The sequence below is a fragment of the Elgaria multicarinata genome, chromosome 8 (genome assembly GCF_023053635.1).
Source record: "Elgaria multicarinata webbii isolate HBS135686 ecotype San Diego chromosome 8, rElgMul1.1.pri, whole genome shotgun sequence".
Taxonomy (NCBI): domain Eukaryota; kingdom Metazoa; phylum Chordata; class Lepidosauria; order Squamata; family Anguidae; genus Elgaria; species Elgaria multicarinata.
In genome coordinates this window covers 8,144,820-8,168,942 of record NC_086178.1, presented here as the reverse complement: position 1 = coordinate 8,168,942, position 24,123 = coordinate 8,144,820, and the positions used below count along the sequence as shown (strand labels likewise).

The window sequence follows — 24,123 nt, the reverse complement described above, 5'->3', positions numbered from 1 at the left end:
TATGCGGCAGGGTCTTGCTATTTACTGTTTTACTCTGTACAGCACCATCTACATTGATGGTGCTATATAAATAAATAAAATAATAATAATAATAATAATAATAATAATAATAATAATAATAATAATAATAATAATTCAAGTGGATTTCTGAAGGGGATAGTCCACTTCTGACACCATGTAGTATCCCTCAGGCATAGGGAACATACTGCCTGAGGGATATTACAGGTATAAAAATGTAATAAATAAATAAACCAATAAATACTGGTGAACCATCAGATATTACTGTTCAGTCATAGTATGGAATGGAATGAGTTGTATTCAAACAGAAAGTGAATACTTACTTTCTCCATCTTAAGAAGATAGAAATCAATGTAGTCCTGTGGGTCATGAAAGGACTTTTGCACCTTATGTTCCTCTATTTCCTTCTTTGCAAGTGAAAGCACTGTATCTCTGGCAGAAAATGCCTTTTGGTGAGGACCTGGAAGATGTTTCATGATAGATGGGAAGATTTCATACAGCTATAGAGAAGAAATAAAGCAAAATTCCAACATTATCAGGGAGAAGGCTGGGTAAAACTATCAGTCATCTAACCCCTTTGGACTAGCACTTCAATATCGTCCCCTGGATTTTTCTTGAGGGCTAGCATTTTAATATGGTTCTCATTGAATGAAAAGCTGGATTTAGCAACTTTTTAAAAATTGAATCCATGGATTCTGGTAATCTATTCTAGTGGAAGATATACATGAACATTAGGGCAGCAACGATTTCCCCAACTTATTTATGTATTTATTTAATTTGTACCCTACCTTTTTACAAAACAAACAAACCAAAACAGCACTCAAGGTTGCTTGGAGGTTCTCTCACATAACTGGGCACAATTCACAGCCTGTATAACTAAATCAACCAGGCTGGTCACCCGTACACCTACGGCCCTATTGTTGTTCCTTGATCAAAATGGAGAGGCGGGTAGGAAATTATTATTATTATTATTATTATTATTATTATTATTATTATTATTATTATTATTATTCCAGTTTAAAAATCTCTTCACTGGCTGCCAATTAGTTTCTGGGCGAAGTATAAAGTGTTGGTTATCACTTTTAAAGCCCTACATGGTTTGGGTACAGGCTACCTGCGGGATCACCTTCTCCCGTACAATCCGCCCCACACACTCAGGTCCTCTGGGAAGAATCTACTTCAGTCTGTCAAAATTAGGCTGACAGGTATTACCCAGAGGACCTTCTCTTCTGCTGCTCCCAGACTGTGGAATGGCCTGCTGGAGGAGATTTATCAACTTAACTGTCTTTTAGCATTTAAGAAAGCTATAAAGACTGATCTCTTTTGGCAGGCCTATCCAGTGGAATTTTAGGGTGCTTTTAGGATGCTTTTAGGATGTTTTTTAGAAAGTTTTAACAATGTATACCATGTTTTTAATCAATATTTTATGTATTTTATATTTATTGTTGTTCCTCGCCTCAATCGGGATGGAGAGGCAGGTAACAAATATTATTATTATTATTATTATTATTATTATTATTATAATTATTATTATTATTATATAGAATTTTTTGCATACGTCAAAATCCATTTGCAATTTTGTTGCCCATTCACCAGTTTGGAGAGATCCTTTTGGAAATTTTTAGCAGTCCCATGCAGGTTTCCACATGTGAACACCTCATTGTTCACCCTTGACTCCAGAACATTTATCAAATGATTAGCATCACTTCCAATATAGAACTTAGGGAGACATTACTGCTTACTTCTTTCGTGTAAAAACTATTTCCTCCTACTGTCTGCTTCTTATTATTTGGCCACTTGCAGAACCATAAGGGGATCTTTCCTCTTATCCCATAATTGCTGCATTTACTCAAGGGTCCTCGCTGAGGCAATTTGTCAAAAGTTTTGGGGGAGTTGAAGTATAAGATTACTACCAGGCCACTAATATCCACAAGCTTGCTGAGGCAGGAGTTCCCTTGAGAGAAGCCATGCTGATTCTTCCTTGGCAAGACTTGATTTTCTCTATTTTTAATAATTCTATCATCAATAAGGATGCCCAATTATTTACATGGAAGAGAACTGCAAATATGTGAATATTGAAGTATAACTGCATTTCAGTTTAGGAAATAAGGTTGCATTAAAATGTGAACCAAATAAATGTCTCTTCCATCCCTACTCTTAAAATTACCTGTTTCCGGAGGTTTGGGGCTGTTAGATGTTGCCCTGCTCTGAATTTACTTAATTGGTTTATCCTGACGACACTAGGAACTATTTTATTTGGGTGTTTTCTTAGGTGTTTTGGAAGCAACCCAATGCATCTTTAGACAGGAAAAAGTCTGGCCTGCTGGGCAATGCTAGGCGTTGTAGGACTTTGTCAGAACTTGACCCAGCCTGCTGGAATGATAGCTTGTGACATCATTTCTGAGTCAGAGGTTGATACTGTGGAGGCAGGCTCAGCCATGAGAAGCCAGGCTTCTGAGAATTCAGTTCTACTAGAACGCCCATCTGGTTATGAACCAGGAGGTGGTGACGTTCAGGATGCTAATATGACCTATCTTTCACAGCTGGAAGACTTGACCTTGATGAAGGCCCCTGCTTCTCAACCAGGGGTGTCTTCAATGGGAATGGGGCAGCAGGAAGAGCACTTTGCAGGGGAGGGGACTTATAGAGTGTGTCCCAGGTTGCAGCGACAACTCAAGAGGGTGGAACAGAGGTAGTGGGAAGGCATGACATTTGTTTGCAAGCTAGATTTCCCTGCCAGGATCAAACAAGAACCACAGGCAATAGAGGTTGTTGAATGGAATGTCTTAATAACCTAAAAATCTTTCTTGTCTTGTTTCTTTGTTAGAACTATAAAGTCATTTAGTCTTATTCTGTACTCTGAATCCAAGGCCTTCCTAGATGGGGCTTTAGCCTGGTGCGAGCCCTGGGCTCACCCCTATGCATCCAGATGAACCCTCCCTGGGCCTGGGGTAACCGGCACCACTTCAGGCCCGGTTTTTCCTGCAGTCCACAGGCATGTAGCCAGGTCCGCCACTTTTCCCAGCTACCGGATTTACTCCTGAGGCTACGGTGCTACCGAGGGCTACAGTGGGGACATGGGGGTGGGTGGGAAATGGAGACCGGGGAGATCGGGGGGGGGGAATCGCGGCCCAGGGGACATCGGGTGGAATTGCAGGCGGGGGACGTCGGGTGGGAGATCGGACATCGTGGGCGGGGGGGCGGGGGGAATCGGACATCGCAGGTGGGGGGGCAGGCAGGGGATCAGACATCATGGGTGGGGGGATGGGCAGGGGAAGGAGAGCAGGGCTGGGGGGAGATTGCAGATGGGGGGAAGGAGAACGGGGCCAGAGGGGGAGATCACGGATGGGGGGAGGAGAGTTATTTTTTTAAAAAAACCTACTTACCTTTCCTGGCTCCTGTGCTGCTGCTGCCACTTTAAAAATTAAAAAATTGCAGCTGCAACGGCTCTCCTCCAGAGCTAGTCGCAGCTTGCGTGTGAATAAGGGCGAGATCTCATGTTATTTATAATGTGAGGTCTCCCCTCCTCTCCCCCGGATTTTCCACCAGGTCTAGCAAGGCCCTTGTCTGTTAGGAAACCCAGAGACTGGTCCTAGTTAAGGAACAAGGTTGTAATCTGTTCACTGCTGCTTTATATTGGGACTGTAAAAGCTCAGAGCCAGTTATTAGAATTACTAGAATAAAAGCCTTACTGAAACCTGAGCCTCACTTGACAGACTTTTTCTGCATAGGATTGTACCTTTAATTGTGATTATATTTATGTTTATGCATCATTGATTTGGCCCTGGTGTTTATGAGCATCTTTGAATATTTTAGAAAAAAGCAAGGTAGACATTTGTTAGATAAATGTCAACTGTTAAACTTAGAGGATTCATTATTCAGGTGAATAATTATTTCTTCATATTGTATTTTCCGAAAAGTTCAGTGTAGTGTACATGGTCTCCCCACCTGCTTTTATCTTCACAATAATCATGGGAAATAGTTAGGCTATAAGACAGTATGGCCATAGCTAGACCTAAGGTTTATCCCTGGATCATCCAGGGGTCAAACCTGTTCACCTAGATGACACACAGGGGATCCAGTGCTCAGGCAGGGGCGAACCCTGGATGATCCCAGTATAAACCTTAGGTCTAGCTGTGGCCTAAGTCTATGAAGTGACAATAAGTCCAGCACTCCCATAATGATTTTCAAAATACTGAAAGGGAACATAGGTCTTTAGAAGATCTGCCTGCCTCAGTAAGAAGAAGAAGGAAGACTACTCACAAGATAAGAGGAGGTGGTTGAAACTGCTAAGGAATCATGGATGGCTTCAATCAGTTTCTGGAATTCTTTATCTTCAAGAGAAAAACGGTGTCCAAAAGACAGACCACATATCACATTGGAAATTGCATTGTTGAGGGCGAAAGAAGGGTCAAGTGGTTGCCCTGAAAATGAAAATATATTCATATTAATCCAACCTCTCTTGTTAATACCCAAGTGGGATTTCATGGTGGTGCATGGTAGACTATTGGTACATCAGGCAATTTATTTTTGTGTTAGAAATCAAATTCCACTCCAAAATGTGGAAAGTACACAAAGATTTCTGTAGACTGGGACATGTGCCTGCATCAACTCTTAATCTTACATACCCTTTGAACGTGCAAATGTCTCCACAAGCTGCTGGGCCTCCTCTTCTACTCTGTGCTCCAAACCGGTCTTCCCCAGTCCTAGTTTCCTCAGAGTAACTAGACCAAACCGTCTCTGCTGCTTCCAGGTGTGACCGTTTGAAAGTACAATACCTGTGACCATCAAGAATCAATGACATATTATTACTCACAAAATTCAAGTTCAAAAATCATTAGGTTGCTACTACGCATGTGCTCCGCTCCGATTAGAAGCGTAGAAGCAGGAGCGAATTGGCCTGCTCCACCTTGCCCAGAGGCGGAGTAGAAGCGGACCGCGGACCCCTAGAAGCAAGGTGAAGAGAAGCGCCCATTTTCGGAGCGCTCCGGTTTCCGCGGTCTGATCCGATCGCCATCTTGAAACATTTCGCCCATAGGATTGCATTGCGGAAAAGAAAGGGGGATAACTGTGTTGTTTTTGAAGCTATCTTTCTGAAAATTCTTGTGCTTGGAGAGTCGTGGATGGGGGTTATTTTGAGCCTACTCTCAGCTCTCTGCATGCTGCGGTTCGTGCGCTAGAATTTTTTAAAAAAACGGCGGGAAAAATACCTTTTCCGAAGGGCTGAGGGGCAGAGTCAACTCCTGGTCATGATCACATGATCCCAAAGTTGGAGGAGGGGATAGGCAAAACGGGTAACTTGGGATTCTGGGAAACTTCTCTTTCTACTCTGAACGGAGTTTTCCCAGTGTTTTTTTAAAACAGTAGCTCTACCAAATGCACTAACACAACCTGAAATCATACTAACAGATAGGAAACATACAGCAGTGCTACCCACCCTAACTTTGGGGAACAACTGAAAAGATGTGGTGCAAGGGGATGAGCTCCCCTAGGGCATCCCATGTGGATGTGCCCCCACTCTCGCCTGTACTTGGAGGGCCATCAGAGCCCTCCAAAGAGAGTAACCCGGTGGAGCAATGCCTATCATGAGTTGAAGTGAGAGTTCTACTCCTCAGAGCTCTCATGGTGGAGCAATGGCTTTCATGAGTTGAACTGACAGCGTTGCTTCTTAAAAGACTGGTCATTAGGACCAGTCAAATTGGCAGCTGCTTCCCCCTCCTCTGGGCACGTCCCCCTATTGCTGGTAAAAGACAGATATAGCCTTTTTAAAAAAGTTCTTCTTGTTGTTTATTCAGCAACACTGCTGCTTTTAATTCCTCCCCTCCTTTGTTTATTTATTTATTTATTCCATTTTATATGCATTACTGGCTTATCCTTGGCTCACTTCCTTATGCCCCCAGAAATGTCTGCTGCCTGCCTGCCTTCCCTCTCTCCTCCCCTGCCCGCCTTGCAGGGATGTTGTGTGTGTCTGGCTTTGACTCAGGGGAGAAGTCCTTCCTGCGCTCACTTGGAGTTTTGGAAGTTCCAAATCCATTTTTCAAGTGTGGAAGAAGATTCATAGGTTTATCTCTACTCCCCAATTCATGGCATGTTGGGATTTCCTTTGAAATGGCCCCATTGAGATGTCTGCAGGTTTAAGCCCCGCCAAAAATCAGGGGATGATGGAACTGCCTTGAGTCTGGGCGTGCGTGTGTATCCCTGGATAAGCTATCATGGTGGTGAGTTTGAGGTTTCTAACGTGCAAATTGACGGAGCTATCGAAAGGGGTGTGAATGGGGTGTTGGATTTTCATAAATTCCCCAAAAATCAGGGGATGATGGGACTGCCTTGAGTCTTGGCGTGCGTGTGCATCCCTGGATGAGCTATCATGGTGGCGAGTTTGAGATTTCTAACGTGCAAATTGACGGAGCTATCGAAAGGGGTGTGTATGGGGTGCCCGATTTTCATAAATTCCCCAAAATTCAGGGGATGATGGGATTGCCTTGATTCTTGGCGTGCATGTGTATACCTCCATGAGGTGTCATGGTGCCAAACGTGAGGTTTCTAACTTTCACAGAAAAAAAGTTGTATACTTTTTTAGTTTAATGCAAGCCTATGGGGGGGGAGAAACGGAGCTCCAATCCGGATCCGGAGCTCCGCAGCAGAGCGGAGCGGGCATGGGCGGAGCGGGGGCGGAGCGAAGCGGCCCAATCCACAAATCACGGATCTGGAAGAGAAGCGGAGCGGGGGGTCCGTGCACACCCCTAGTTGCTACCAGCATTTACTGCAGTTCATGCCCATGCACCCAAAACCTTCCTCTTCTTTCAGAACCTAATAAATGCATTCCTGATGCAGAATAAGTGTCTGTGTTAATTCACTGATATTGGCCACTGCTTCATGCTTCAGAAAATGCCAAGAGGGCTTCAGTGGTGGTGGTGGTGGGTAAAACTGCCTACTTAAGGTTAGACAGCTGATGTCTATCCCCTGTTCTGGTTCTTCCCCCAACCAGAGAGTATGGCCATAGCTAGACCTAAGGTTTATCCCGGAATCGTCCAGGGGTCAAACCTGTTCATCTAGGTGACACACAGGGGATCCAGTGCTCAGGCAGGGGCGAACCCTGGATGATCCCAGGAGACACCTTAAGTCTAGCTGTGGCCTATGTGATTGTTTTCCCAGTCTTTGCTCAGACCTTCTGGTGCTGTTGTTGAATGTCAGGTCACTTTGTAATAAAATCTCTCTCATGTATGACCTGGTTATGGATGAGGAGGCCATCATGGTATGGATATCCGAGACCTGGATAGGGGATTTCAGGGAAGTTAGCCTTTCCTAGCTATGTTTTCCTAGGTATTTTGTTCAGCATGAGAATAGGTTTGAAGGTCAGGGAGGGGAAGTTGCTGTGATCTATAGGAATTCTTTCTCTCTCTTTCTTTAGGCTTCCTGTCTACCTGAGTACCACCCTGGAGTGTTTATATCTTGTGTTTGGTAAATGGGACAAACTGGAGCTTTCGCTAGCAATTTTGCATTGCTGCTGTTTTTATCTGGTTGAGCTTTTATATTGTATTTTATATTATGGTTTTATACTGTTGTTTTATACTTTGAATGTTTTTAGTTTTTGTGAACTGCCCAGAAAGCTCCAGCTATTGGGCAGTATAGAAATGTAATAAATAAATAAATAAATAAATAAATAAATAAATAAATAAAATACCTCCCTCCTCTGCTGCCCAGGAGTCTCCCTACCTAAGCTGACAGGGGTAGTCTCTGGCTTAGTGCTGCAGGCTCCCAGGATGATGGTCCTGGGGAATCTCCACATCCATGCTGGGGTCACTGGCTCTGGGGTTAAGGTTAGATGGCTGCCATGACAACCGTGGGGTTGTCCCAAAATGTCATCAGCCCAGCACAGGTAACAGATACATCATAGATTTGGGTTCTCTACTAGGCAGAAGGATAGTGGTTTGAGAGTGAAGGATATTGTAACATGTCCCTTGTCATGGTTAGTCCACTTCTTATTGAGATATAGGCCTTAGCTAGACCTAAGGATTATCCCAGGCAAATGGAGGGGTCATTCCTGCCTGCTCCCAGGATCCCCTGTGTGTCATTTGGATGCACAGAGATGATCCCAGGACAATCCCAGGATATAGGCCTGGTCTAGCCACGGCCATAGACTAACAGTGGCTGTCTCCCTCGGCAAGGGTGGAGGACCTACTAGGATGGTTCACCCCTGATGGATCCAAAAGATTCCAGAGGGCTCTGTGGGATTTTCCAATTGGTATGATTGGTGCTCCTGTCAAAGCTCTGATTAATCTGTGGAATACGGAGATGACTAGGGCAGTTCACATGAGTTACCTTTCCTGCTTCACAGAGCCCTTTTCACTCCTTGATACACACCTGAGCTGAGGGCAATGAAGCAAGATGGGAGACATCTAGAACCCAAGTGGAGGAAAAGCTTGAGTGAATAAAATGAACACAAGAAAGAGCTCATAACATATTTAAACAATGGAGACAAGTTTAGGGTGATTCATTGTATTTATAAATTGAGAGAGAAGTTAGCATTAGATGGGAATAATTCCAAGATAGTGGCAAAACCAGCAGATAAAGGAGGAACCATAGTGATTTTACCCTAAAAATCCCAAAATCTAGATGTTACTCTAAAACTCCTCAAATGAAGGTCTTGAGCTCTTCCAAAGCCTTCCAGTTGCTATTATGCCTATGCTTGCTTGTCTGCCTGCCTATCTCTCCTTTGCCCTCCCTTGTTTCTTTCTCAGAACCGCCCAAATACTGCCTGCCTCCCTGCTCTTAGTCATGGTATTTCCATAGGTACTTTTCAGCCAGCAGGATTTATCCATGAACACTTTTATCACTATGGCCTTAGCTAGACCTACCAGATAGTCCACGATGGAGGACAGAAGATCTTGCATTGTGATTAACGCGAGATCCCTCCTTTGTTTACACGTGAGGCATGATGACTTCAAGAAGAGAGGCATTGCTCCCACCATTTTAATAATTATTTTTAAAGAAAGAGGAGTGCACGAATGGTCATGCGCAAAGGTAGGCCCTTTTTTAAAAAAATAATTTGATTTCCCCGCTCCCCCCACCCTACCCCTGATGGGCGCAGCACTCCTGAGGAGCACTGTGCCCCATGCACAGCTCCTGGCTCCGTGTGAGGAATCATGCGTATCTGGGTCAAACCGCGGCAATGGGCCACACGCCCGAGACTGCGGAAAAAGCAGGCCCGAAGGGGAAGGCAAGATCCCGGGGCAAGGGAGGGATCATCCCTCCCTGATCCCGGGATCCCCTGTGCATCAGGTGGACACACAGGGATGATCCCGCAGATATCATCTGATCTAGTTAAGGCCTATATGTTCACGTTACCTTTGTTGTCTTCTGAGATTACGGAATGCTCTGTGTAAAGGATTTTATACATTCATTGTAACTAATGTTATAGAAGTTGCACTATATTTACCAGATATTTCCAGAGTTCACCTGTGATATCTCCAACTTTCATAGAGGCAACATTTCTTCTGTTTTGCTGACATTCCTCTTATGTTTTATTTGGAGAAAAGACCAATGCAGCTTCTTATATTTCATAACTTACCTTTATTTTTTCCTATAAATTTAATGTAAGAAGTTACTGGTCGGTCAGCAAATTCATCTGAATGGTCGATCAGTGCTTCTTTCACAGCTTGGTATCCAGACATAACTATCAAAGGTTGATATCCTAGCCATAGAGTGAAAATGCTTCCATATTGCTTTGCCAGCTGCCATTTCGATAAAAAAAAGGGAAGAGAAATATTGCAATCAAATAAAGCAGACAATTTCAACTGAATATGTGATCAGTAACTGGTTAAAGGACAGAAAGCTGAAAGAAGGAACAAATAGTAAATTATCCCAATTGAGGAAAGTAAATAGTGATGGCCCATAGGGATCTGTTATGGGACCAATTCTTTTCAACTTGTTCATAAATGATCTGGAATTAGGAGTAAGCAGTGACATGGCCAAGTTTGCCAATGACACCAAAATATTTAACGTGGTTAAAACAAAAAGAGACTATGAGTAGCTCTAAAAGCATCTCTCCAAGCTGGGAGGGTAGGCATCCAAATGGTGGATGCAGTTCAATATTAGCAAGTGTAAAGTGATGCATGTTTAGACCAAAAAAAAAAATCCCAATTTCAAGTTTAACTTGATGGGATATGAGCTGGTAGTTACCGACCAAGGGTTGTGGTGGACAGTTCAATGAAAATGTCAATCCATTGTGCATCCGGAGTAAAGAAGGAAAACTCCATGTTAGGCATTATTAGAAGGACTGAGAATAAAACTGCAAGTTTCATACTGCCCTTATACAAATTTATGGTGTGACCATACTTAAAATTAGGGGTGTGCACGGACCCCCCGATCCACCCCGTGGGCCGAACCGAAAATTTCGGATCGGCCCGCTCCGCTCCGCGCCGCTCTGCACCACTCCGCCCATACTCCGCTCCTCTTCGCTGCGGAGCTCCGGCTCCGAATCGGAGCTCCGCAGTGGAGGGGAGTGGCGCCAAGTAAGCCCCCCCTCCCTCCTCTCCCTTACCTGCAGGTAAGGGAGAGGAGGGCGGGGGGGTTACCGGGCACTGCCATCGTCGCCACCATCCAGCTCATTTAAACAGCACAGGGCCCAGCTTGGAGAGCTCCTTCGAAGGGGGTGCCGAACCATTAATTAATACACACTGAGCACAGTTGCTCAACCAGCTATGGATCCACCTAACTGTAGTATTGTCTAATCTATATTTTACTATCTTATCAATAAGAATTTCATGGGGAACCTTGTGAAATGCTTTGCAAATATCAAGATATACCGTGTCCACAGTACGCCCATGACCTACAAAACTGGAAATTCTTATTATTTATTTATTTATTTATTTATTTATTTATTACATTTTTATACCGCCCAATAGCCGAAGCTCTCTATCAAAATTCTATCAAAAGAGAAAAGATTGGCCTGACATGACTGATTCCAGACAAACCCAGATTGACTCCTAGTAGTCAATGCATTTTTTTCTAGATGCTCACAGACTCTGGCCAGGCTCATAGGATTGTGGGGGGTAAAAACCGAGTAGGTCTATGAGCAGGTTCATTGGACTCCACCAGTAGCACCATGGACCCTCATGACATCCCTACTTTAGAGTTGAACTTTAGACTTATTTAAGGTTGCCAAGTGCTCTCTAACCATGTACTTACTTATTCTGGGCTGCAAATCCCTCCATATATCATTTTTTATACTTTCCCCATGTTGAACACAACTCCTCTTGTGAGAGAATACTGAGGCAAAGGAGTTTTTCATCCTGATTCAGAAGTGAGATGGGGCAATAGGAACCCACAGGCTGAGGATCTTTGCCTAACATGGAGGAATATCACCCTGAGCCTTTTCCTTTTGCGGCTGTCAGCAGATGTGAAAAATACAACCAGACCTCTGTGAGGTAATAGAAAAGATTTATGAGCCTAGCACAAAAGATTTATGACTCTTCTGTAAAGCCTTACATTAAAGCAATTAAACATCCAGGTGGGAAAATCCCCTCTCTGAAGCTGGTATTTTCAAATAAACTCTATAGAAAAGTTTTTTCAAGAAAAAACAACCACGGGAGAAATAAAAACTGCTAAATTCCTAAAGATTTAAACCTGCATTTGCTACCGAGGAGCTCAAGGGGAGTAATTTTAAAAATTGCTTGTGAAACTGACAAACCATGACCACCAGCATGGTCCTTAGAAGGTTGTAAGACACTGGCGATCCCCCACCCCACCCCACCCTGCCCTGCCTCGTATCCCAAAGGAAAAGGCAAATGTGATTTCATCATTTTCCCCCTTTAAAAAGAGGTTTAAAAAGAAGCAGTTAACTTTCATACCGATACTTTAGATTGGTTTGTGGATTATTCATGGAATAGGCATGGGAAAGGCCCAAAACAGCAATTAAAAAGAGGAGCAGGGGATAAACATGGCAACTGAAATTGCTCAAGCTGAAAGTCTTGAAGGTTTAAGCCTGGGGGGTTGGAAAGGACCATACTTATTAACTAAAGAAAGAGCACTTGAACTGAAATTGAAAGTTATTTTGCCGAAGTTTTACAAGCAATAGCCCCTTAGGGCCTTGCTAGACCTACCAGCTAATGCGGAGAGGAGAAGGAACGAGGCCGCGCTACAGCTAGCGCGGACCGTCGTCCTTTTCTACACGTAAGACGCGACGGGGGGGGAGGAAAGCCCCGTCGCGTCCTGCATTTCAAAAAAACCTTAAAGGGCCATGTGCGCAGGAGCGCACCAACGGAAAGGTAAATCCTTGTTTTTTTAAAAAAAGGGTTCCCCACTCCCCCTGCCCCCGATTTCCCACATACACAATGTATGATGCCCCCCGCTCGCCCCCCTCGCTCGCCCATTCGTCCACGCACCCTCCCTCTCGCCCCCTCGCTCGCTCGGCCCGCTTGCTCACTCACCCGTCCACCCCCTGCTCGCCATGTCCACCCCCTGCATGCCATGTCCACCCCCCGCTCGCCATGTCCACCCCCTGCATGCCATGTCCACCCCCCGCTCGCTCACCCACTCGCCATGTCCGATGCCCCCTCCGCCCCGTCCGTGATCTCCCCACTCCCCAGCCCAATAGGCACAGCGCAGACCGCTGTGCCCAGTGCGCGGCTTCTCCCAGCTACTCGCGAGTAAGCGAGCAGCCGGGAAAAGCCACGGAACTAACTAGATCTTCTGCAGCCCCGGCCTCAGCCCGGGGTTGCAGAAAAACCAGGCCATAAGCGGATCCGGTTATCCCAGGCCAAGGGAGGGTTTAGCCCGGCCTGACCCCAGGATCCCCTGTGCGTCGTCTGCAGGCACAGCAGGGAGCCCGGGCCTCGCACCGGGCTAAACCCTCGCCTAGCAACGGCCTTAGAAGACCCAATGGATCAGGAAGGAGATGACTGTCCCAAGGATATAACAATTGCCCTATTATGGATAGAGGGGACAAGACCTCTTGCCGTGGACATTTAGAGCCAAAAGAAATAGTTCTTAAGAATCATATTCCAGGGCAGATCACGACGACTGCTAGTGTTCCAGAAGAGCAGGAAGTCCCAGCAGAGGGCAGGTAGCAGACCCAGGGCACGTCTACACCAGCCCTACATCCCGGATAGTCCCGGGATCATTCCTGTGCATCCAAATGCCACACAGGGGATCCCGGGAGCAGGCAAGGATGATCTCTCCATTTTCCTGGGATAACCCTTAGGTGTAGAAAGGGCCCCAATGAGCCAAATGGCTGCTGGAGAGCCCACACTCCTTTCTGCCCTGAAGAATAACTGCTCCCACCCTGCAACTGCGATGCTGCAGGGTTTTAAGGAAATGCAGGGCTGAAGCAACTCTGTGAAGACACACACACCCCTGTCAGTGCATCATGGATTTTTTTTTACCCCTTTTGACTGCCAAAAGACTGATATTAGAACACTGGAGGGACAAAAGTTCACCTCCTACAATACATGGATTGAGGACCTAACAACATTTTCAACATTATTTGAATGGGTGGTATAGGCACCACAGGTGAATTAATAGAACCATAGAATAGCAGAGTTGGAAGGGGCCTACAAGGCCATTGAGTCCAACCCCCTGCTCAATGCAGGAATCCACCCTAAAGCATCCCTGACAGATGGTTGTCCAGCTGCCTCTTGAACGCCTCTAGTGTGGGAGAGCCTACAGTCAGAAAGTTTTTCCTGATGTCCAGACGGAATCTGGCTTCCTGTAACTTGAACCCGTTATTCCGTGTCCTGCACTCTGGGAGGATCGAGAAGAGATCCTGGCCCTCCTCTGTGTGACAACCTTTTAAGTATTTGAAGAGTGCTATCATGTCTCCCCTCAATCTTCTCTTCTCCAGGCTAAACACGCCCTGTTCTCCTGATCATCCTGGTTGCCCTTCTCTGAACATGCTCCAGCTTGTCTGCATCCTTCTTGAATTGCGGAGCCCAGAACTGATAAATACATGGATATTTAGTTTGCTTTTCTTGATGGTTACGCATATTTTTCAGTCTTTTTTTGAAAAACAAAATGTATTTAATGGAATACTGATATTTCTTACGTATGATTTTTGTTGTTGTTGTTTTCCTTTCTTTCGATTTCTTATTTTACATGATTTGTTATGTTTTGTTTTGTTAAAATCACAATAAAAAATTAATAAAAAAACCTAGAGAAAAATCACAATAAAAATAATAATTAAAAATTCACTCCTACATTATTAAACCTTGATTTTAATGATTTGATTGGGAAGTGCTTAGCGTCTGACTTTCATATACCAAAATCGGCAGATACTAAAGTCCCATTATTGTTGTATGCAGATAATGCTGTTCTTATGACATTGTCCAAAATAGGACTTAAACATTTATTATTATTATTATTATTATTATTATTATTATTATTATTATTTTACTTTTAGTAAGGACAGTTAATTTTAGTAAAACAGACATTGTATTTCCCCCCTTAGGCATAGATCAACAAATAAGAAGATAATAGATGGACAGCATTTAGAGCAAGTCAAGAAGTTTAGATATATGGGTATTATGTGGGGGGTTTTAGGGGTGTGTGCACCACTTCGGTCCTGAATTTCGAATCTGAGTCAAAGTGGATTTGGCACACCCTGACCCGAATCCAAGTTGGGACTGGATTGGGCTGTCTTGAACCGAAGTGCTTCAGGCCACTCTGGCCCAATAGTGAGCTGCTGAACTCTGCCCACCCATGAGGCATACCTGACTCATCTGCTCATGCAAGCAAGCCACCTATCCTCCAGGAGAGCCACCATCTTTAAGGAAGATAGTGTCTCTCGCCTGCTGTAGTTCTACTGTTACAAACAAGTAACAGTACATAAGCCCATTTTCCCTCCACCCGGATGCTCAATTTTGTCAGGGTCAAATTCAATACTTGAACCACTTTCAAAATATGTTGACTCTTTTTTACGGCCTTTGGTGACAGCTACGCCTGCATTCTTAAGAGACACCACGGACTTTATCAAGAAGCTTGAGGGATTGCATGTTCCATCACAATCCTTATTGGTCACTATGGATGTGCAGGCTTTATATACCAACATCCCACATGATGAAGCCCGCGTTGCTGCAGAAATTTATTTAAATAAGCGCAGTAATAATGTTCCACCGACTCATTTTTTGCTACAATTAATTGACATCATTTTGGAAAAAAACTATTTCAGGTTTGCTGATGAATTCTTTTTCCAAGTAAAGGGAGTAGCGATGGGGAGCCCATTTGCACCTAGCATTGCAAATCTATTCATGGCTAATTTGGAGGAATTGTATATTTGTCATCCTATAACGTAACATTTCGTCAATCACTACTAGATAGGGGTTACCCTCATAGGGTGATTCATGAGGCTGAGCGACGCGTGAATTCCGTTTCTAGGAACTCTCTATTGACCAGATCTTCACGTCCAACTACTGACCGACTCTCATGTGCATTTGAGTACTCACCATCTGCACATGTTATTATGAGAATCATTAGACGTCATTGGCATATTATCAACCATCTTCCAGGATGTGCGGCACCACCACAAATAGGCTGGAAAAGGACTAAGAATCTTAAAGATTATCTAATACGTTCAGACATAGATCCACCAAAGAACCCCCCACAAATAGCATAAAAGGACATTATAGGTGTTGGGGTTGTTCAGTATGTGACTTGGCATTACAAATTAAGAAATTTCAACATCCTACAGAAAATCGCACCTTTGATTTAAAATATTTCTCTAACTGTTCTACGGAGAAGGTGGTCTATATCATTATCTGTCCTTGTCGTTTAATTTATGTGGGCAAAACTATGAGGAGTGTACGGGCACGAATAATTGAACATCGTTCAAAACTTAGAAATGGGATAACGGAGGCACCATTAGTTCAACATTTTATTGAGTGCCATCATCGTTATAATGAATTCCAGTTTTTTGTTATTGACAGAATCTTTCCCCTTCAGTATAATTATCGTGATTTGAACAAGGAACTTCTCCAAAGGGAAGCTGAATGGATACATCGTCTTAATTGTATTCAACCTTTCGGACTAAATGCTACTTTAGAGATCACAGCTTTCCTCCCCTAGGATGATTTATTAGCCAATGAAATCACTTAAACTACTATAAGAATCTGGGAGCTTTTTTGAAAACTCTTTTAAGGGACTGAGAGCATGTCTTGTCGGCTTGAGGAAACGAGAATGATATGGTGGTAAGCCTAGATAGTTTTTACAGCATGGTTGTGCATCATTTACTAAGGTTGTGAATTGTTTGTAATGATAAATCTCATTATCTTTTCTTTAGATAAACCCTGGTGGGTTTCTTTCTAATTGTGTAGCCGTGGCTCCTTCTGTAAACTTAGTGGGTGAGGCCAATATTTTCTGTTTTGTTTTCCATTGCATAACAACATATGTTATTGCTTATAAATGCTGAGTATGGTGTTTTTGAATTACTTTTCAGCGTCATACTGAGGAAGAATCTTCGAAACAGCAATTAGTACCGGACTACTGTTTATATCAAAGACGCTTCATGTGAATAGTTCACCATATGTATATTAGATTGTTGATATTGCAGGCTTTGTTGTGAATGTTAGTATGAACATCTTATAAATATTGTTGATGTGCCTGTTCTTTATACATTTGTAAAATTTCTGAATTATTCATCTATGTAAGTTGTTTTGATGTCTTTGTGGTTTGAGTGTTACCACTCTTATTATACTACTGTTACAAACTACAGAGGCCAGAAAAGTCCTGCAGGTGGGCAGCAGCAGCTCACTAGGTACAGGGGCGAGTGAGATGGGAGTTGGCAAGCAGGAGGAGAGTCCTATACTCACGGTCAGTCGCGCACCCAGGAAATTGCAACAGCCAATGCGCTTTGGATTGGGATCCAAATCTGAAGTTGGCTGGGACAGTTTTGAGGCACCCTGAGCTAAATTGGGGCCAATTCAGAAGCTTCGAATTGACCTCCTAGCCAAATTAGGGAGGGGCTGTGCATAGCCCTATTTTTTCCTACAATCTCTTGGGCCATCCATAGATGGTTTGCAGTCTAAGCAGCTCAGAATGCTATTAAGGTCATACTCTATTTTTTTCTGTATTAGGGGGGCACAATTCATTCCTGCTGCCTTATAAGTATTCAAGGTGAATTTTTGTCCCAATTATTGTATAGTGCACCAATAATGATTCATGGATTTAATCCAACTGTTGAGAGTGTTCTTTCAAACTTCTTGTACTCATTTTGTTTTTTTGAATGCCAAGATGTGTGTCACCTGCTAGTCTATGTCTGGGGGTTGGCTTTGCATCTATAGAATGCAGGCCTTGGTTCCTTGCCTTTTGATATTGGCTAAGGGTTGCATATGTTGACTCACCCTTAAGTTACCTTTACCAGTTCATGGTTTAAGGATTTTACTGTTAAATTGCGTTTATTAGGCCTTTCTATGGATTTCCTCTGCACATAAGATTATTCTGTTGCAAAACCTATTTTAGAACAGCAGATCAAAGACATTGATTTTCAATATTCTATGTCAAATGCTCATACATCTTGCTCTCCAATACACTTTGGTTTAATTTCTGAATTCCCTAGATATGCCAGGTATCTGGATGATCTGTCTACCCCCAAATATCACCTTGTCTTCTCTAGGGCTAGATTTAACTGCCTCCCCTGTGTAATATTGGAAGGGTACTACCAGGGTATCCCATATGAGGCTCATTTGTATCAGTATAGGGCAAACCCACCTTTGCCTGCCCCATCTGTTGCTAACCAGGCCCCTGCTGGCCACCTGACCCTGCTTGCTGCATACTGCCCGAAATGGATGCCCCTGTTCTCCCTACTAGTGTTCTTGTGGAGATGAAGAGCGTTGCTAGATGAGGAGTTAGCGCGGTGCGAGGACCGGTCTCCTTGCTGTGCATCCAGATGATGCACAGGGTATCCGGGCTAAGTCCTCCCTTGACCCGGGATAAGCGGATCTGCTTATGGCCCAGCTTTTCCACAGCCCCGGGCTGAAGCCGGGGCTGCAGAAAGTCTAGCGACTTCCGTGGTTTTCCTGGCTGCTCGCTTACTTGCGAGTAGCCAGGAGAAGCCACGCACTAGGCACAACATTCCATAGGAGCGCTGTGCCCATCGGGCTGGGGGGAATCACGGGGGGGAGATGGGGGCCGGGGGAAAGAGTGACCCAGCAGGAGAGATGGGGGGAAGAAGAACAGGGACAAGGCATGGCAGACGGGGACAGGGCATGGTGGACGGGGGGGAAGAAGAATGGGGACGGGCATGGCGGACAGGGACAGGGCATGGCAGACGGGGACAGGGCATGGCGGACAGGGGAAGAAGAATGGGGATGGGCATGGCGGACGGGTCAGGGCATGGCAGACAGGGGAAGAAGAATGGGGATGGGCATGGCAGACGGGGACAGGGCATGGCAGACAGGGGAAGAAGAATGGGGATGGGCATGGCAGACGGGGACGGGCATGGCGGACAGGGACAGGGCATGGCAGACGGGGACAGGGCATGGCAGACAGGGGAAGAAGAATGGGGATGGGCATGGCGGACGGGCTCAGGGCATGGCGGATGGGGACAGGGCATGGCGGATGGGGGGAAGAAGAACGGGGACGGGCATGGTAGATGGGGACAGGGCATGGTGGATGGGGACAGGGCATGGTGGATGGGGACAGGGCATGGTGAGCGGGGGAGGACAGGCGAGCGAGCGGGCAGGGGGGCATCAGACATTGGGGGGAAATCAGGGGAAGGGGGAGCGGGCAACCCTTTATTTTTTAAAAAAACTATTTACTTTTCCATTGGTGCGCTCCTGCGCACATGGCCCTTTAAGATGGAAAACACTGGAGCACGCAACGTGGCTTTCCCTTACCCCGTCGCATGTTTACGTCTAGCTAGGGGCGACAGCGCAAGCTAGCTTCAGCACAGCCTCACCCCAACTCCCCACCGGATTATCTGGTAGGTCTAACAAGGCCCGAAGTTGTTGAAACTTTAGATCACTTTTTTTTAAAAATGTAGCTTTCATAGGGTGGCATGTAAGAGACTACTTTGCCCTATAATGAGGAAATGCCCTGGAAGGACATCAGAACAGTATTTGGGACATTTCTTGGCTGGTATAAGCAAGTCAACAACAGAGTTAATGGCTAAGTTCCTCTTCTCCGCTCAAAGGTGATTTCTTCATCCTAATTGTAATTTGTATTTCATGTTTTTACCTTTTGTATCACACTGTGTTTTAATTATGGCCATATATTTCAAAGATGTGTCTGTTTTAATGACTGTTCCTCAGCTTATTGTGTAATAAAACAATGATTATGCTTTTGTGTTTTTAATGATTACGATTCACAGTTCGTTTGTTCTAATGGGTCTGTGACCGCATAATAATAATAAAAAATTTAAAACCCCACATAAAGTGCATTACTGTAATTTAAAGACGAGGTTACAAACACATAGACTGTGGTGGACAGCAAAGGGCATAGCTGACATACCAACATGAGTGGATAAAAGATGCTCCTAACCACAGAAATCACATGGGCCTCTAATGACAATGATGAATCCAGGAGCACCCAAGACTATGTACCTGCTCTTTCTGAAGGAATGCATCCCCAACAAGAACAGACAAACTCCCCAATTCTCATACCTGAGAACCATCCACCCATAATCTTCACCTTGTCAGGATTCAATCTCAGTTAGATGTGCTTCATTCTAAAAGGTAGGTAATATTTTCTCTCAATAATGCCTGATTTAATATTTTAACCAGACTTGGAGTTAGCAAATTCTATTTATTTATTTGTAATATTTATATACTGTGAAACGTAATAAAACTCCTAAGTGCTTCACATATAAATATGACAGCCCTCTGTCAGAGATGCTTTAAGGTGGATGGACTCGATGGCCTTATTGGCCCCTTCCAACTCTACTATTCTATGATTGTATGATTCTATGATTAACATCACTGTTAAAATACAATGTAAAAATACTGATGACCCATAGGATCTCTCTCTTATTGGAATTCAGCTTCAGTTTATTAGCCCTCATCCAAGCCATAAATGCAACCAGGCACCAGTTCAGAATGTGCTTCTCCCAATTCAAATGTCACAGAGAAATAAAGCTGGATGTCATCAGCATATTGGTGATATCTTGTTCCAGATCTCCTGATGACTGCTCCCAGGGCTTCATATAGAGATTTAATAACTATGTGGACAGGATGGCGCCCACAGTTCTAGGTATGAGGCTGAGGTGCAGTCACCTAACGTTATTCTCTGGAACAAAGCCCACAGATACAAGTTGAACCTCTGTAGGACAGTGCCTTTTGGATCTACCACAATGGTGTTACCAACTGAAGCCTCCATATCTATTTTTCTAGGGCCACAGCTAGACCTAAAGTTTATCCTGGGATCATCCAGGGTTCACCCCTGCCTGAGCACTGGATCCCCTGTGTGTCACCTAGATGAACAGGTTTGACCCATGGACGATCCAGGGATAAACCTTAGATCTAGCTATGGCCTAAGTCAGTTGGTGTCATTCAGTAGGGATGGATGAAATCACCTCCATCCACACTTAGGCCCTGTTCAGAAGACACCTTAAACCACAGCTTTAACCATGGTGGTTAAGCCAGAAAGCCGAGCTGTTTTCAGAAGACACCTTAAACCACGGCTTTCACTACATTGAATAAGGCTTTTTGCCTTAGTCACTGTGGTTAAAGCCGTGGTTTAAGGTGTCTTCTGAACATGAGATGGCTTTCTGGCTCAACCACTGTGGTTAAAGCCATGGCTTAAGGTGTCTCCTGAATGGGGCCATTCACTTCTATCTTCCAACTATTCTTGGAATATTCACACTTTTAACCTTGCATAAATGACAGCTTTAGGGCCCTATTTGCATAAGAGACATAAGAATGTAAGAAGAGCCATGCTGGATCAGACCGAGGGTCCATCCAGTCCAGCACTCTGTTCACACAGTGGCCAACCAGCTATTGACCAGGAACCCACAAAGCAGGACATGGTGCAACAGCACCCTCCCACCTATGTTCCCCAGCAACTGCTGCACACAGGCTTACTGTAAGGCTTGCAGACTTACTCAGATACTGGAGGTAGCACATAGCCATTAGGACTAGTAGCCATTGACAGCCTTCTCCCCCAGGAATTTATCCAACTCCCTTTGTAGTGATGGCCATCCAAACTGGTGGCCATTATTGCATCTTGTGGTAGTGAATGCCATAGTTCATCTATTTATTTATTTATTTAAAACATTTATATCCTGCCCTAGATCTCAGGGCGGCGTACAGATGAAAACATAGAGTATAAAACAATAAATATACAACAGTTAAAAACAAATTAAACCATAATCCAAGTTAAAACAATATATAGTTTAAAATGAATAGATGCAGTTAAAACAGTTAAAACAATGTGCCAGTGAGTTTAACCATCAAAGGCTTTGTTAAAAAGCCATGTTTTTACTTGGCGTCGAAATGCAATCAATGTTGATGCCAATCAGGCCTCCAAAGGGAGGGCATTCCATTATCTAAGTGCTTTTATCTGTCCTAAATCTCCCACCAATCAGCTTCATAGGATGAACATGGGTTCTAGTAGTATGAGAGCATGAGAAAAATGTCTCCCAATCCACATTCTCCACCCCATGTATGATTTTGTTCACCTCTGTCATGTTTCTCCATATCCTCATTTTTTTCCAAGCTAAACAATCTCAGCTGTTGTAACCTTCCCTCACAAGTGGAGATGTTCCAGCTCCTTCATAATTTTAGTTGGCATCTTCTGAACTTTTTCCAGCTCTACAGTATCTTTTTAAAGTGTGATGACCAGAACTGAACACAGTATTCTCAGTGTGGACCTGTTGATGGCATTATGAAAAGGATCCACAAACTTCTGTGAGTGACCAATCACGAGCCTGCAATAAATCGCTCATGTACAGAAACACATAATATAATACTGTAAAGGTATCAGTGGTTTAGATAACGAAGGCTTTTAAAAGATTCTGCTAAATATAAATCCTGACGTTTCCTGTATTGCACATATATTCTTATTTTTATTAGGGTGACCATATGAAAAGGAGAACAGGGCTCCTGTATCTTTAACAGTTGAAGAGAGCAGGTGTCATTTGTATGCATACAGCATCTGGTGAAATTCCCTCTTCATCGCAATAGTTAAAGCTGCAGGTGCCCTCCTCTCTTTTGTATCTGGTCAAGAAGACAGGACTTCTGCAGCTTTAATTGTTATGATGAAGAGAAAATTTCACCAGGTGGTACATGCATTCAAATGACACTTGCTGAAATTCCCTTTTCTATACAACTTTAAAGATACAGGAGCCCTGTCCTCCTTTTCATATGGTCACCCTATTTTTATTGTACTGTAATGTGCTTTTTAGTACTTGAAGAACCTTTTGGGCAAAAAGCAGTATGCAAATATACCCTAATTATTATGAACAATAATATTTCGCCGTATCAATTTTTTGCCAGGATGTTTTACTAGTACAACATTTCTGTCCACAGTCACCATAGAAAGAAAATCGTTCAAAATTCTCTCCATTAATTCTGTTACTCAGCTTAACGAGTTATTGGTTAATTATGTAGAAAGACATACCTTCAAGAGAGTATCGTCAGTAAATCTAAATCCCATCCGCCATATGTTTCCAATGAGAGGAAGTGAAAGAGGTCCAGGAGGGTAGTGTCTGCGTGACCAACGTTGTTTCAGGAAATGCAGAAGCAGAAGAGCCCCTAGCACAGCAATCAAAAATGCCCGTATCCCCATCATTCTCCTGCTTTTTCTTTTGTTCTGATTCTTTCTAGTATGTCTACTAGGTAGGCTGGACCCTCTTCTCCTAATAGCTTTTTGCTTTCCTCAGAGACGTGGCCACTTCTCTCTCTCTCTCTCTCTCTCTTTCTGTTTGTACTAACATGTGTTTATATACTATGATTGTAAAAAGCATATAGGCCACAAATCTTCTGACATCATATCAAAGTAGCCTTGGAATTTGACCCTCCAGATATGCATCATAGTGCCACACTGGTCTTTACATAGTGGCTAATTCTGATGAGTCACTCAAATAATTGGGAGGAAGACATAATTTTAATTTCAAAGGCTAGTATAATCCACAAATGGTGTGCCACAGATAGGCAGAACAATTGATGTACCCTATGTTCTTGACACGTTCATGAACATTAAGAAGAGCCCTGCTGGAGCAGGGGAAAAGCCTATCGTGTCATACATCCTATCTCCAAACTTGGCCAATGAGATACCTACAGGAAACCTATGAGCAGGATATGTGGGCGATAGCTCTCTCCTGTTGTTGCCTGCCAGCAATTAGCATTCAGAGGCAAACCGCTGCCAACCCGGGAAGTAGTTTCTAATCACCATGATTAGTAGCTATTGATAGCCTTATCCTTTATTTTTCTTAATCTTCTCTTAAAGCCATCTAGGTTGCTAACGTAATGGAAGAGCACATCCTGTCTCTTTTATTTCCAGTTTCCTATTTTGCCTCTCTGGACTCTCAGCTATCCAAGGAAAGTAGGGGTATACACGGACCCCCCGCTCCGCTTCTCTTCCAGATCTGCAATTTGCGGATCGGGCCACTTCGCTCCGCCCTCGCTCCGCCTATGTCCGCTCCGCTCCGCTGCGGAGCTCCGGATCCGGATCGGAGCTCCGTTTCCCCCCCATAGGCTTGCATTAAGCTAAAAAAGTATACAACTTTTTTCTGTTAAAGTTAGAAACCTCAAGTTTGGCACCATGACACCTCATGGAGGTATACAAACGCACGCCAAGAATCAAGGCAATCCCGTCATCCCCTGATTTTGGGGGAATTTATGAAAATCGGGCACCCCATTCACACCCCTTTCGATAGCTCTGTCAATTTGCATGTTAGAAACCTCAAACTCACCACCATGACAGCTTATCCAGGGATACACATGCACGCCAAGACTCAAGGCAGTCCCATCATCCCCTGATTTTTGGGGAATTTATGAAAATCGGGCACCCCATTCACACCCTTTCAATAGCTCCGTCAATGTGAACGTTAAAAACCTCAAACTCGCCACCATGATAGCTTATCCAGGGATACACATGCACGCCCAGACTCAAGGCAGTCCCATCATCGCCTGATTTTGGGGGAATTTATGAAAATCGGGCACCCCATTCACACTAGGC

The 24,123-nt window shown here is 44.0% G+C and overlaps 1 protein-coding gene across 1 annotated transcript in view; it reads right to left on the bottom strand.

Annotated features, from left to right (window-relative positions):
• Positions 1 to 22,744, bottom strand: part of LOC134402382 (cytochrome P450 2C39-like) — a 43,233-nt gene extending 20,489 nt beyond the window's left edge. The window contains exons 1-5 of the mRNA XM_063131800.1: positions 22,564 to 22,744; positions 9,590 to 9,752; positions 4,647 to 4,796; positions 4,282 to 4,442; positions 342 to 518 (exon numbers count right to left, since the gene is read on the bottom strand). Of these exons, the coding sequence (XP_062987870.1) occupies positions 342 to 518; positions 4,282 to 4,442; positions 4,647 to 4,796; positions 9,590 to 9,752; positions 22,564 to 22,734 (822 nt within the window). The 5' untranslated portion in view covers positions 22,735 to 22,744. The remainder of the gene's footprint in view (positions 1 to 341; positions 519 to 4,281; positions 4,443 to 4,646; positions 4,797 to 9,589; positions 9,753 to 22,563) is intronic.
• Between the last annotated feature and the right edge of the window lie 1,379 nt (positions 22,745 to 24,123).